This window comes from Cimex lectularius, unplaced genomic scaffold, assembly GCF_000648675.2.
Source record: "Cimex lectularius strain Harlan isolate CLEC.00 unplaced genomic scaffold, Clec_2.1 scaffold3, whole genome shotgun sequence".
NCBI lineage: Eukaryota > Metazoa > Arthropoda > Insecta > Hemiptera > Cimicidae > Cimex > Cimex lectularius.
The window spans coordinates 4,827-20,656 of NW_019392688.1; the positions used below are offsets into that span (position 1 = coordinate 4,827).

Sequence of the window (15,830 nt, forward strand, 5' to 3'; positions counted from 1 at the left end):
CGTCCAGGGAATAATGGTGCTGTTATCTGAAGTGAATACCGTCACGTTCACATCACACAGGCTAATGACAAACGAGCTGACCAAACCGGACAGAAACCGTCGTTGAATTTTGGTTGTCTACAGAATCATAGCAATTTTCAAACCGTACCTTCTATTACATAAGTACACTTCATCATGATTGTGACGACCAAGACAGCAAGACAGTGAACAGAACGCTTATAATTTATATATATATANTATATATATGCCTTTGCTGGTTTCTTTGAATATTAAAGTAACATAAAATTTTCATTTAATTAAGATTTTTAGTTAAGATAAAAAAGTCAGTGTCCGCGGGATTCGAACCCACTATCTTCGGCTAGATACGCCGCTGCTCTACAAAGCGGACACCAACTTCCCATCTCAACCCCACCTTTTGAATTTTTCCTCCTTTTTTGCTATTTTCATTGTTGAGATGGGAAGTTGGTGTTCGAGTGGATCGAAGTCACGATAGCTCAAGTGGTAGAGCAGCAGCGTATCTAGCCGAAGATCGTAGGCTCGAATCCCGTTCGTTACACTGACGTTTTTATCTCAACTATAAAATTAATTAATTGAAAACTATTAATTGGTCAAGCGGACCACGAAAACTAGTGAACGTAATGTATAATTCTTATTATATAATTAAGCATATCTCTATACAATTCATAAAGTCCAAAATAATTCATAGCGTCAATGTTAACATATATGACTATTATTGGATTTATTATTTGACTAGACGTAATATTTATCATTAATTAGTCATTAATCGATTTGTTAGTGTCGAGCTCAAAGAACCGTATCAACCAAATCGAATAGGTAGTAATTGCATATCTTTTGAAACGTTTTTTTTTTTTTTTTATCAGACACACTCACAAACACAATTAAGTCCATATATACAAGGAATTTCGTGAACAGAGGTCACTACTTCAGGAGGTAATCCAACTTTTCAAATTGGATTAAAAAGCCTTTAAAAGCATGATTGTCAATTTTATTGGAGATATTTCACTTGGTTACTTCATTTATTATTCCATTAAGTACCTAGTGTGTCACAAAAATAATGTTAATCATACTTTTTTATGTTTTAGTGGTTAATTGACCAAGTTACTTCTTTCAGCTAATTTTTTTAATGTAAGGTGTTGGTTAATTAATTAAGATTTTTAGTTGAGATAAAAAAAAGTTAGTGCCACGAGCGGGATTCGAACCCACGACCTTCGGCTAAACACGCAGCTGCTCTAACCACTTGAGCGTGACTTCGATCCACTCGGACACCAACTCTCCATCTCAACCTACAACCGTTCGAATTTTCCCTCTTTTTGCCATTTTCAAATGTCGTGTAATCAGGTAAATCATACTATAAACTGGATTATACTAATGGAAAGAGCATTGAAATATCGTTGAGAATTTTTGTTCCTTGCAACCTTAAACAAACAAAATACAAAATATCATAAAAAAAACTTTAAGAGTTTACACAATTCTGAGTTTGAGTAAGATTTTCGGGGTTCTAAAAATACTGGCAGATATGGTGCTTAGACAAAAGTTGCCTCTAGTTATAAACACATGTACTGAATTTCGTAAAGACCAATTATCATTGAAAAATGGCCATTCGAATTTTGGAATTTCTATTTAATAAAATCAAGGTAATACAAGTGTTGTACTACTTCAACATTTCACAGCCTTTTTCATAAGTCTTGTTTCTATTAATTCTACTGTAAATTTGATTATAGCACTGGAAAGAACATTAATATTTTTATAAGATTTTTTTTATTGTATTAACCTTAAGGAAACAAAGTACAAAATCAATTTGATCATAAACTCTTACGATTTTCCCAAGTTTACTATAGGTGAAGTAAGATTTACTTGCTCTTTCTTTCTTGGCTTAGTTAATTCAGACAGATATTGAGCTTTAAACACGGGTACGTAATCTCAAAGGTCAGTTATCACCAGTGTAAAATTAGCATTTAATATATACAAATTTCAGTTTACGGTTATAATTTTTTTAAATCTTGTATGTGCAACTTCTATCTAGAAAAAATGAGAATAATAAAAAATTAACGAAAAATACTGTTTGGTACAACAATGTTCATAAGTTCACTAGTTTTCGTGGCCCGCTTGACCAATTAATATCTAATATTAATATTAATATCTCAGATAAAAGTCAGTTTCACGAGCGGGATCCCGAATTGAGATGGGAAGTTGGTGTCCGAGTGGATCGAAGTCACGATAGCTCAAGTGGTAGAGGAGAGGCGTATTTAGCCGAAGATCGTGGGTTCGAATCCCGCTCGTAACATGATTTTTTTATCTCAACTAAAAACCTTAATTAATTGAAATTGTTCATAAGAAAGCTTAAAATTTTTAAATTAATTGTTAAAATTGTTCTCCTGCTTGGACAGATTTTATTGCTCTCAAGTTTTTTTCTTATGTTCAATTTTGTACCAATGAGTCTTTCTTGTTAATTTGTATTACTTTCATTACTTTTAATAGAACTATCAAAATATGTTCATAACTAATGTTTTTGAACAGTTCGTAACCGATAAATCAATTTTTCGTAATTAAACATTAATTTTGGATTAGCGATAACTGACCGTTGTGAAATTAAACTTTGTGTGTTTACAGCTCATTATCAAGAGCAACTTTTGTGTAAGCGCCTTATCTGTCCGTATTTACAGCACCAAAAAAAAACTTACTTTATAGAAACTTCTGAATGATTTAAGTTTAATTGTCTAAAGTTGCAATATAAAAAAAGACACTCATAGGTTTTTCAATGTTTTACCCGTTGGTGTAATCAAATTTTCAGAAGGATTAACATTTCAAGAGACATGAGATACTTCATGGAATAAGGTTGTGAAAGGTCGAAGTAACATGACAAGTGAAATATCTCGAATAAAGTTGAGAATTAGGCTTTGGACAATAGGGGCTTTTAAGTGAAATTTGATAAGTAAGATAACCTCCTGAAGTACTGACGTCTGTTCACTGGACACTCTGTGGTTCCAATTCTTACAATATTCTAATATATTTATTTTTTCATATTCAAAAAATTGTTAAAACTAACAAAATGTAAAAAATTTTGGATGATTGACAGGAGTAAGTCGACGCTATTTCTAAGGCCCTACCTCCACCCTCATATCACATTCTATAATAAAACCCTTTTTCAACATATTTCCTATTTCTCTATTTCATTTGCTGGATTTAAAATCCGATTAATTATTTTAGGGCTGCGAGTATAATAGTGCGGGAGGACGGCACTCACCTGCTTCGCGTCGACAAAGAGGATTTCAACCGGATTTTACGGGACGTCGAGGCGAACACGGTCCGCCTCAAGGAGCACGGGAAAGACGTGCTCGTCTTGGAGAAAAGTTCCTCGCCGAACTCACAATACAAGTAAGTACGAGTTCTGTTCTTGAATTTTCTAACTTTTTACAATTATTTTCTGCCCTGAAGATATGTTGTTATGGCATGTACTGCGATGAGGATGGTCGAACACCTCCTAGATTCCAGATTGGATACCAACACGGCCGCCCACGACCCAGCGTTGGACGATTTTCTTCTCACACATGTACTTTTCATATCGACGAGACATCTGGTTCAAGAACTGCGCAAACAATATCCTTTTTTTACTTATTTTATTTTTTGTTGTGGGTGTTGTGTATGAAAGATGATTTTCCTTAATAATGCTTACTTATACCATGGATACTCCGCTTCATGATAAAGAACAATCGGACGGACACAAAAGAAAAGTGATTCTGTTCGTGTACCGATGGGTCACGACGATAAGGCATCCAGTACTTGCTGATTCAAACGCGGTCGCTTTCATCGAGGTACCTTGTAGCACTAGTAATTACTATTGTTGAATATTCTAATTCTTTTTGGTTTTAAGGAATTAGCGTCGGATTGTGAACACGAGGGATGGGAAGAATCTGGACTGATGCACAGGGTGACGGCGCAGATCACCAGACACCGCGAATCCTCGACAGTCGTCAACAGATGGAAACTGCCGCCTTCAGGACAGCCAATTTGCCTTTTTTCCCCGTCTGAAACCGGAGGGACGTTGATAAAGTCCCACGATGACAGTAGGTCAAATGGAAATACGAGAATATGTCAAAGTTTTACAACTCTGCCCTATAGTAATTTTCAGGGTGTACTGCGCGGATCACACTTACTGCACCCTCCGCATGCAGGTGTCGGCGACGGCCGAACAGATCAAAGTCGCCGCGGCGGACAAACTGGGGATCAGGCACAGGCCGGAGGACCTGTTGCTCGCTGAGGTCAAAAGCAACGGTGAAAGGATTACTTTCAGGGATTCTGAAGTCAGCATACCGACCGCGCTGACTCTGAATGGAAAGATCTTCGTCGCGCCAAAAGAGCATTTGGACGCATTGGTAAATAAATAGTTATTATATGATTTTAAGTACTTTTTCCTTATTCCGGAATGCTTGCAGACCATCATACCCGAGCAGGAGATACCGACCGAGGGGCTGGAACTAGACCTGGAGGACGTCAGTGCCAAAGAGATGGCATACCACCTAACGATGTTCGACTGGGAGCTATTCTGGAATATCCACGAAGTTAGTATTAAAATAATAAAATGCTTTCTGTATGTAAATATATAATGATGTATAATAAAAACAAAGAAATGGAAGAAACCTCATCACGGACATGGAAGAAGAAGGGTTGTGGTTTCATGGGTTTAGGGTTCCGTTCGTACGACGCAAGGTCTGTACCGCCAGTATATATATAATTCCCATCGATATTAAATTAAAGGAAAGAGTTAAGGTTTACGAAAAAAAGAGTACACCTGTCTTGGGCCGGAATATGTAATTGGCAATCCTTTACCACCAGCAGAATGGGCAAATCCAGCCGAGTTGGAAACTAGTCTGGAAAACTAGATCCAACATACGACATTTTTTCGGTTGGTTGTAAGATGGGTGACTCTCTGGGTTCCTCTGTCGTGGTATATCACTCTAAACGGAAATGCCACGCTAAAGTACCCTTTGGCAGCATGATGTTCAATTAACCAGGCAGAAATTCTAGCGTTGATGCATCGGACAAAATGGTTGTTAGAAAGAACCTCAGAAAACCTCCTGGTTCAAGCTATGAACGCTACTATGATATACACAGAGAGTTCGGTACATTCGACATGCTCATAGAACACCGAAATCACATTGCCGTAGATAAAATTCGTGCAACGCTTAGGAAACTGCGGGCAAAATTGGGATGGCAGGTCGGATTGCTCTCGATTAAAGCTCACGCTGGAAACGATGGCAACGAAACAGCAGATAGGATGGCAAAGCATGCGGCATCTGATGAAAGCTTCCCAATCACCTACTCTCGTCAGCTATGTGAAATTTTGGGCTAATGGGAATGCAATAACGACATTGAAAGATGAGTGGAGAGAGGTGATAAAAGGAATCCGAAGAATTTATTCCAACCATTGAACACCGCTTACATATAAGTCATACTTTTAAGACTACCATGGCACTTACGGACCACGGAAGGAACAGGACGTATCTTTACCGAATGAATGTCATTGATAACCCTACTTGCTAGAGGTACTTGGTAGAGCAGCGGCGTATCTAGCCGAAGGTCGTGGGTTCGAATCCCTCTCGTGCCATTAACTTTATTTCATCTCGACTAAAAACCTTAATTAATTGTAATGTATTAATTGGTCAAGCGGACCACGAAATTAGTGAAATTAATAGTGAAGTAGAAGGAAGCGTTGAGGATACGAGAAAGATTTTTGAATGAAAGGATTGTATTCTTGGAAGTTGGATAGCTTGGCGAAACACACAGCTCGATCATGTAAGTCTACGTAACATGTTCTAACTGCGATATTTTCCTAAAATAAATAAGCCCTGATGATGACAATATAATCGCAAAAATTTAAAGAATTGTCGTTCAGTTGTGACCTCATCGAAGATCCTTTTTGCCAAGTTGTTCAATAGCAGGTCGATACATATCTTATCTTCAGTATCTCATATATTGTTAATTGGTTCTGTCCACTTACTGCATATTTAGGTCCGAGTAGGATATTTGTCGAATCTTCGGTTGAGTTCTTTTTAAGAATGGGTTCCATGTAAGGCTGTTTTTCAAGTAGAACTCTAGATAGCGACGGAAAGATTGCTTCACTTTTTATGCGCACTCGTGGGTACGTTCGTCTTATGAGTGTTAACATCATGTGACGGCTGTTTTGTTCATTTTGATTAATGCACCACTGAGTTCACCAATCTGTTATGAAGCCTAGGTGTTCTTGAGTTGCTTCTGTTGCAAGGATAGGGTCCGAGTGTGACAAGAGGATTGGTGCGTCGTCCGAAAAAGGTTGTGAAAAAAAATAACACTAAGAATCTACGTTAACCACCTGAGGTCTGTTTTTACCGAATTCGGCTGCTGCAAGATAGGATGCTCCTGGATAATCCTCGCAGCTTGTCATGAAAGGGCTCGTTATCACGACAGGGTGAAATTTATTGCTCAACCATCCTTGACGAGAAATCACCCCGGAGCGATTGATGACACAGCCTTCCAGTTAATTTACAGGCTATAGAGTAAATCATTATTGAGAAGGCGAGATATGTCATCACGTGCTCGCTTCGGGACGGCATCCATCATCCGATTAATTAGCCACCTACTAGCAATACGATTGACCCCGTTTAAAATAACAATTCTAAGAAATTAGTAATTAAAAACTTATTTTCTTTGACTATAATTTAACCCATCCAAAACTACGTGTATAACGAATTTTACCCTTTGCTATGTTAGTTAATGAAATACCGTGGCCATGGCACAACTGTGAAATTGGACGATTATTTGATCATAAATTGAGTCATTAGCATTGCAACATGGATAAATCTGTACGAGATTAGTCTGAAAATACACAAAATGGTAGATGATCAATTTTGCCCTAATTTCACCAATAAAATTGAACCTCATAGTGTCAGAGTGATATTTGCATATGTCAGACGACTTGTAACTTTTCAACCGTCAAATGGCTTTGTCGATTTCAATGTCATTCGAACGAAAAATAACGCTGTCGTTAATGTAAAAAAGTTCGAAAAAATAATTTGTTATTAAATACAAATTATATATTAGATACATATACATTTATATTAATGTTCTTATAAATATTGTATTATGTTAGCAATAAGTGGCAATTCTGCTTGTATTTTATTACTTATCTCTAATGTAGAATAGAACGTTATTAAATAAATAAAAATTTATTCACTAAATATATATACTGTATTCAATTTAAATGGTAGATAAAAATCAAGAAAATAACACAATATTCAGGGTGTTTTTTTAGGCCCGGCTGAATTTGTCTTGATCCAAAAATGCTATAAAAAATACGGGTTTAATATTTTTTAGTCTAATTTCGAATTTTTGCCTTTTTTGGAGAAAAATTATACAGGGTACGTCAAGCCCAGTACAACTTCATAAGTTCAAATAACCCTACAAATCCTAACACATCATTTTAAAGGATTTTTTTCGCTGAAAATGTGCAATCGGATTTTAAATTGGTCAAAAAATGACAAAGTTATGACAAAAAGTTTTCGTTTGTTTCGTTGTTAATTCCAATAATTTGCTTCTTCACTAAAGTAAACATTTATTGCCTTTATGGTTTACATTCCGTCATTGTTTGTCAAACTCGCATTATGAGAGGTAATCAGGAAGTAAATAAATGTTACAATAGTAACTATTCGTTACATTCAGTATTCCAGTAAAAATGAACCTAAGAGCCAGTTTTTTTCCAACCAACAACGAGATGTACGACTGCTTGTTTGATAGTGGTGGTATTGCGCGTCGTGTAGGAAAATTGTACTCCCAGAAATTTCCTGATCACCACAAACTTTTCTGTATGTTTCTGTGTGTGGTTTTACCAACCCTATTAGATGATGTTCGTCTACAACAACGACAAAGAACGACTCTCCAGCTTGATGGTTGCCACGCACACAATTCTTTGCAGGTGAGACGTTATTTGAATAGTCACTTCCTGGATAGGTGGATAGGACATCATGGCCCGATCTGTTGGCCTCCTCAGTCACCCGATTTAACTCCACTTGACTGTTTTCTATGGGGCCATTTAAAAAACAGTGTCTACGCCAATATAGCCATTATAACCCAGCAACCTAAGTTGAAGAACTGCGGCAAAGGATACAAAATGCTTGTCAATCCATCTCCGGGTGGTACAACGTGGTTAAGGCTCGGGGCTCAAGAAAGGTGTACCTCGTGCTTCATCAACGTCTCTTTCTCACTCCAGGTTCCTTCATTGTTGGCTACAATGAGGGTGTCCGGGCGCAAAATAATGGTGTAGCCCTGAGGGCGGCTTAGCAACCTCTCTAAAGCACAAGCTGTACTTGTGTCGGCCGCGGGTCGGCATGGGGCGGCGAGTACCTTATCAGAGGCACACGAGGGTTAGGGCACCAGATCCTGTCTGAATAGACGGAGGAGGGTGCATAACCATCTGTACTATGGGGTAACAGAAATGTTCCAAGGTTCAGCCCCTGTTACAATGGGAATGGACTCGTAGTTGGCCGTGGCGAGACCCCTGGCGGGCACTTAGAGAAGAAGCTGTCTTCTACCTGTGACCCTCGCACGAAACTTGCGTATGACCACCGTTATACACCCGGCTTCACGGGATACGGCGGATCGGACGGCTGCGAATAAGCGTTGAGGACGCTATGATTATGCTGAAAAGTCCCTCGAATGCGTGAATAGTGGCGGATGGGAACGGGTAGTGTATCGGTTGCTCCTAATTGAGTATGCTTTGCACATAGGTGTAGGCTGAACTCGATTGGAGGCTTTTCCCCTAGGCGGTCTCCTCTTGGGGTGGCTAGCAATTCCACTTTAAACAAAACTGCGGCCGGAGCGGGTCCGGTAGTTTCTACGCTAGGGAAGCCCCACTACTCTGGGTGGTAGAGTGGCCTTCTCTATCTAGGGAGTGCGCGGGAGACCAGGCTGTTGTATTTTTTTAAAATTTTACGGCTTGGCGCGCGGCATACGGTTCGATGCTCAATGGGGACCCGACTACTCGGAATGGGCAAGCGGAGAGCGAGGTTCACTTGGTTAAACTGAGCTGCCTTTACACCAACGCTGCGGCAGTAGCACCCTTCCCGTATGCGAAGGTGCGTCAGCTCTCATGTTGAGAATCAAAACTTCCGATAAGGCCGAATAGGCTTGGTGCGGACGTTAAAGATCCTCATTGTCCTTTTTAGGACGACCGAGTATACGGGAGGCGATGTCAATCCATCTCCCCTGACTTTATCGCTCTAAGCACCGGTGAAGAGTGGTTAAAAAAGAACAAATCGTTGCATCTTTTCGCAAGGCAGGCAGTTCCAACTTGAAATGTGATTAATAAATAGCAAACCAAATGATTTTTTGTTTTTTACCAATTTAAACTCCGAACGCACGATTTTTTCTCAGCGTAAAATTTCCTTTAAATGATGGGCCAGGATGTATCGTCGTATTTTTAATTTGAATTTTTAAGTTGAACTGGGCCTCAGATACGCTGTATAATATTTCTCAAAAAAAGTTAAAAAGTTGTAACCAGACTGAAAGATATTAAACATTTTTTATTGATTTTTATAGCGTCATTGGTTTAAGAGAGAAATTCAGCCGGGCCATCTAAAAAGGACACCTTGGTATTAGATTAATTGGCATAAAATTTGTTGATATTGTTGTAAGTAATTTTAAGATAGTAATATTCATTGAAGAAGGCAATGTTATCTTCAGTATTTCTGCACGATTACATTAATTACCAATTATCAAAATTGCTTCTTTTGATACTGACTGTAAAATAACAAAGAGCTGGAATAGTATTAAACTTTGCATAAATTGATTGATAGAGTTTAAAACAAAACTCTTCGTAAATATATAAAATAAAGTAAAACATAGACACAAACATAAAAACTGATAGAACAGTTTAGAAAAATTAAAGAATATTGGCGAAAATCCTCTCACAGGAACTGTTCCAACGCTATGGGATTTAATCTGTTTTCCTGCTTATACTGGCTTAAAAATTCTCGTGTAATCAAATTAATATGATTTTCTTTTGAAAGAGATTTTCCTTTTTGTTGACAGTACGAGCTTCTGTACCACACGTTCGGTAGACACAGGTTCGGACAGAACACTGCCAATTTGGACGTTTTTCTCAGGCGATTCAACGAACTCCAGTACTGGGTAGTCACCGAGATCTGCCTGACGCAGAGTCTTAGCAAAAGGGTCCACGTGCTTCGAAAAATCATCAAAATCGCATCTTAGTTAGTAACCTAATTTCTATTTGTATTTAGAATATTTTTTTCACGTGATTTCTTTCAGCTGCAAGGAGTTCCACAACATCAACGGCATGTTTGCTCTGGTGCTCGGCCTGAGCAACGTCGCAGTTTCCAGGCTGTCAGCCACCTGGGACAAGCTGCCGAGCAAATCGAGGAAGCTTTACACCCAGCTCGAGGCGACCATCGATCCATCTAGGAATCACAGGGCGTACAGGGCAGTCGTAACCAGTATGAGCAGCCCTCTCATACCGTTCATGCCTCTGCTGCTGAAAGGTAATCAAGGTTCCGCAAGGTCATCATGTTTTATTTATTTATTTATTTTTTTTTTTTGCGTTGGTGTACCTTGAACTGAAAGACAAGGATAATGAAATGTCGAAACAGTCAGAATAACCAGAAAGAACAGATAGAGGTGATCAGATACGATCAATCTACAATATACGTTGTTAATTTTTTTTTCTTTTGATTGTAATGCTTATATTCAGTGTATGTTAAATTCAGCCCCAATGACCAGGTAGGTCGAAGTAATGTTTTGTACAGAGTTAGTGTGTTCTTTACCGTCATGTCTGGTCGGTCCTATAAATTTTCGTAATCCAAATCGTCTAATTAGTTCTTGTCACTTGAGTCTTGTGTTAATATAGCCCTAAGTATTTTACTTGGGTAGATGTCGATAGTTTTTCACTATTAACGTATAGCCAAGGTAAGGTTGTTTGTCTAAAGTGAACGTAATTTGGGTACATTTTTCCTTTTTAGTTTCATCTTCCACACTTTTACACTTTTGTTCAATGAGCTCAAGATTCTCTAGGATATTGGACCCCTCCAACTCAAGCCCTTTTGAATAGGATTGGAGTTAGGAGATAAAATTTATCACTCGTCAAGGTTGTAAGGGTATGATGGGATGTATTGGCAGGTCAGCTGAACAAAGAGTGGACCAAGAACCCTTGTGGGACGCCGGCCCATGTAATAATTAAAACCAAATTTATTTAACTGAATTAATATACTAACAATGTACCTGTAAAAGTACCTGAACGACCTTTCGAGATCCGTCTGCTAAACTATGTGTTATCGGTCCAGGAAGTTAACTCGTAGGTTTCAGGATAAAGTTTGTGAGTTCTTTTTTACGAAGGTTCGCAATAGCGGAGGTTATATCAACCCTAGGGATGCCGCTGTTTTTTAAAAAGAGCCGTCTTGTATGTCGGCCGCTGGATTCGAACCCGGGACCTTTACCGTACAGTGATGCCGTGTCAACACCTAAACCGTTGCGGCCACCGACGCCCCCCAATATACGTTGTTAGCATGAATTCAAAATTTAACCTAACTAATATTTCATCTTATGCTTTTTAACTTATCGAACCTTTTCTACATATTGTAGACGTTGAATTTTTAACAGAAATTGCAGATAATTATCAGACTTGTCATATTACGTACGGGCTCGTACGTTATCGCAGTTTGATTTTTTTTAAATGAGAGAATCAATCTAAATAATAAAACGCAATATAACATTCACACAAAAATGTATGTACACAGTTAGTTTTTACTTTTTTATTATTACCTCTGTAATTTATAAACTGGGTGTAATGTGTGACAATCAATTGTTTTGAACTCAGACATACTCTAAAAATGACTAAATTCACTAGTTTTCGTGATCCGCTTGACCAATTAATATATTACAATTAATTAAGGTTTTTAGTTGAGATAAAAAAGTCAGTGTCAAGAGCGGGATTCGAACCCAGATCATCGGCTAGATACGCATATACATCTCAATTAAAAACCTTAATTAATCTAAAAATTACTTTGCCAAAACCGTTTTCAAGCAAAAAATGGGTGTATTTTTTTGATTGGTCTAAATGTTGAAGTTTCGTTCAATATTTAAGGGAACAGTATCTCATTACTTTTTTTTAGGAATGAACGATTCCTGTGAGTCTCTACCAGTTTTAAATCACAATTCGTTTTTGTTTTAAAAAGAAAAGTTATTAATATTTTGAATTTAATTCATTAGATATGACGTTTATACACGAAGGGAACAAAACAATGGTCGATGGCCTGGTCAATTTCGAGAAGATGCACATGCTCGCGCAAACCCTACGAACACTGCGATACTGCCGCAACAGGCACATGGGTGAGTGAAATGTCTGACTGTATCTCCATCCAGCGGTATTGACCGAGTCAATTTTCGTTTCAGTCATTGACCCGCCGACGCCGAAGAACGAGTCCGAAGTCAGAGCGTACGTCAGGTGTCTCCGGACGATCGACAACCAGAGGACGCTGAACAGCCACTCGCAAAAACTTGAACCGAGGAGGTCGTAAATTCACAATTTAAAATTCTTCCAGGCAGCCTGCAATTTTATCAAAATAAGAACAAAAACGTTTTTTGCCCTTTTTTTAATATCCGAAGCCAAAGATTTTCAAAATTACAAATTATCAAAAAGAATATTTATAAAATTTAAAAAAACCTAAGAACACCAAAGCATCTTAGCTATAGTTTTATCGCAATACTTTTGTAAATAATATAAATTTTTAATCTTTTATATAATAAAAAAAGAATAAAAAATTATTGAATTCTAGTCATTACATATAGTATTCTATAAAAATTATTATGAATTTTGTTTTCGATCCAATTATAAAAAAGAATTTTAATATTTCAGATATATATTTTTTCCTACTATTACTACTATTTGCTACTTACTATCTTAAGCCAATTGTTTACTACGAAATGGCTAGTATTTTAACTATCACTAAAAATCAAAAATGCTTTACTTTTCATATTGGAATAATTAATTTGTAGAGTTACTAAAAAATGCTTAGTACTTAGTAATAGATACCTTTTAGTTAAAATTTATCAAACCGATGGATCGAATTGTAAAAGAAGATGACTCCATGAACTTTTTTTTAACTTTGACAGGGCATAATCATGGGGGAAATATATTGAAAACGGGACGGAATTCCAGTATATGTGATCGTTCACTTCCTAATCGTGAAAAAAATTTTAATCTAACGTTAGATAGTTACTCTATATATTTTTGTTTCTCTAACACAAAATGAGACAATCAGTATATCGGTAAAACGGCTCTTTTGCGGATTTCAGAGAGGAAAAAGAGAAAATCAGAAATGTGAGTGCCTTGCTGGTACATGAACCAAATATGTTGTACCTACATAATTGTATCCCTTTATAACTTTTTAATTTATATTTTTATTATTTATTTTTGATTTTTTTAAAAGATATCGCTTCTATACCTACTTTATTTGTGTTGAATAAATGTGATGTTGTATCTTTAGGTTAGTTTATACTTCTATGTATTGCTTCCTTTAAAGTTAAAGATGTTCTAAGTAATTTTAAAAAATTAATTAAAAATTTTTAAATTTTTTTTCTAAATCTGAATAAATAAACTGGATTCGTGTGTTGTCAAGACCAATTTTTATTTCAAATTATATCATTGTCGACCAAGAACAAGTCTAAGTGATTTAAAAGAAAATAGTGATACACATTTATCAAAAACTCCAATAGAAATAATAGTTTTTGAACATTTTGTGAATAAAGTCAATTTTTCGCCCAAGCCAATCATGTCAAATTATTGTCAGACGGAATTAACGCAGAAGAATATTTTACGAAATTACGAAGAGGACAAATGTATTTAAAATGTAATATTTCCTTAAAAAGAATTCTATTGTATCCTAAGTATTTGCAATAAAATAATCAAACTTTAAACGAACCTTTTTATTTATACAACCCTTATGTCCCGAAAAATTACGGACTTTATTCAAGAAAAAATGAAAACTAGGATACGATAACAAGTCGAGAGATCCTGCTGATAAAACAATTTTGAACAAGATAATGCAAATTCAAAAAATATAACTATATAAATAGTAAACTTAACAGCTTAAAAGCAGTTAAGACCGACGACTTATTACGAAAAGGAACACAAAAATTAAAGAAAACAATCATCTAAATTTTAAAATTAAACCCACTTAAAAAAAAGACGGCTCCTGGGTAAGAGATTCAAAGATTTTCAATTCATTTGGCTGAAACGTTTATAAACTAAATGGAGTATGTTCAACTCATCTGTTATTAAACAAAAGAAAATAGCCAAATATATAAAAAAAATAATGAAAATACTTCGAAAGCTCAGGAGTGAAGAATAGAAGAGGGAGAAAAATGCTCTGTTCTCAGAGAAATTTTGCTAACCAAACAAGGAGTTTTTAATTTGAGATATTTGTTTATCAAAGCATTAAGAATTAGGTTCGTCCTTAATATCTGAAAAGTAGCTGAGATCACTATAATAACATAACCAACTAAAACACCACACGAAGTTCCACCCTACCGACTCATCTCATTACATCCAGCAATCTAAAAACTATTGAAAAACAACTACATTGAAAAAGAGAACATTATACCAAGTCACCAATTTAGATTTAGAGCCAGCATTCAACTATAGACGATATAGAAAATAAAAATTCTAGAAAATAAAAAGTTCTAGAAGATAAAAATGCATTCTTTTTATGTAAGGTTTTTTGGTTGAGATAAAATAGTCAGTGTCGCGAGCGGGATTCGAACTCACGACCTTCGGCTAGATACGCCCTGCCCTACCACTTGAGCTATCTTTACTTGATCCTCTCGGCGTATTTAGCCGAAGGTCACGGTTCGAATCCCGCTCGTGACACTGTATTTTTTATCTCAACCAAAAACCTTACATAAAAATAATAATTAATTGAAAGAAGTCAATTGACCACTAAAACATAAATAGATAAAAATATATGTTCAGCTTGAAGGCAGGTATCGCAAGGCTTTGACAAGGAATCCTACGAAGGTTTAAAACAAAAGTTACAAACAATATTCCAAACACAATATGTTGAACTATTGACCTCTTACTTTTTGAAAATACAACAACAAATTAGACATTACGAATAAGATTGGAGTACAGCATCTTAGGTTCCGTATAGTTTTTGCTGTATACATATGACCTAACAAAATTGGGAAACATAACCATAACAACTTTTGCCGATGACCTCTCAGTGGAGAAAGGTATGCTCAAACATCGTCTTTTGCTCAAATATCAAAAGATAAGTGATAAATAAAGACAGATAAGTTCAAATTAAACGACAAGTGTTGCGTATGGTGCCGATTGAAAATAAAATAGAACAAGAAAAAATAGAAACAAAAGGCAATTAAAAATAAAATAAAATAGAGATGGAATGAGAAAAACAGGGAATGAAAAGAGTACTCACCCTTCTGCCTCTTGTGGAGGCGCAAGTGAGAAGAACTTCGATCCCTATAGCTTTAAGCCAGTATGGCGGAGATTAGGTTTGAGGTAGTGTTATGAATACTACAAAAGAGCAAAGTAGAAAGATGTTAATATGAAAACAACTCAAGAGACAAAACGAGACTGTTTTCGGAAGGGGTCGGGAGAGGGCCATAAGTCGTCCCAAAACAAAAATTTCGATTGTTTTAAGGCACAGAAGACCTAAAAACCAATCGAGAGAAAACTTTACACATCGTTTTCCGGGCCAACGCAATACTTTTTTATCCTCCTTCAACGAGAAAAACTAAAAAAAAAAACT

At 36.6% G+C, this 15,830-nt stretch overlaps 1 protein-coding gene across 1 annotated transcript; it reads left to right on the plus strand.

The window, feature by feature from the left end:
- Positions 1-3,208: 3,208 nt before the first annotated feature.
- LOC106668425 (rap guanine nucleotide exchange factor 4) lies at positions 3,209-13,980 on the plus strand (the record flags this gene model as incomplete). The annotated part of the gene is made up of 10 exons (XM_024225810.1): positions 3,209-3,396; positions 3,457-3,618; positions 3,695-3,833; positions 3,893-4,085; positions 4,141-4,394; positions 4,455-4,580; positions 10,084-10,262; positions 10,321-10,550; positions 12,274-12,393; positions 12,457-13,980. Coding segments are annotated over 10 exons (1,716 nt in total), but the record flags the coding sequence as incomplete, so codon positions are not given.
- Positions 13,981-15,830: the final 1,850 nt, after the last annotated feature.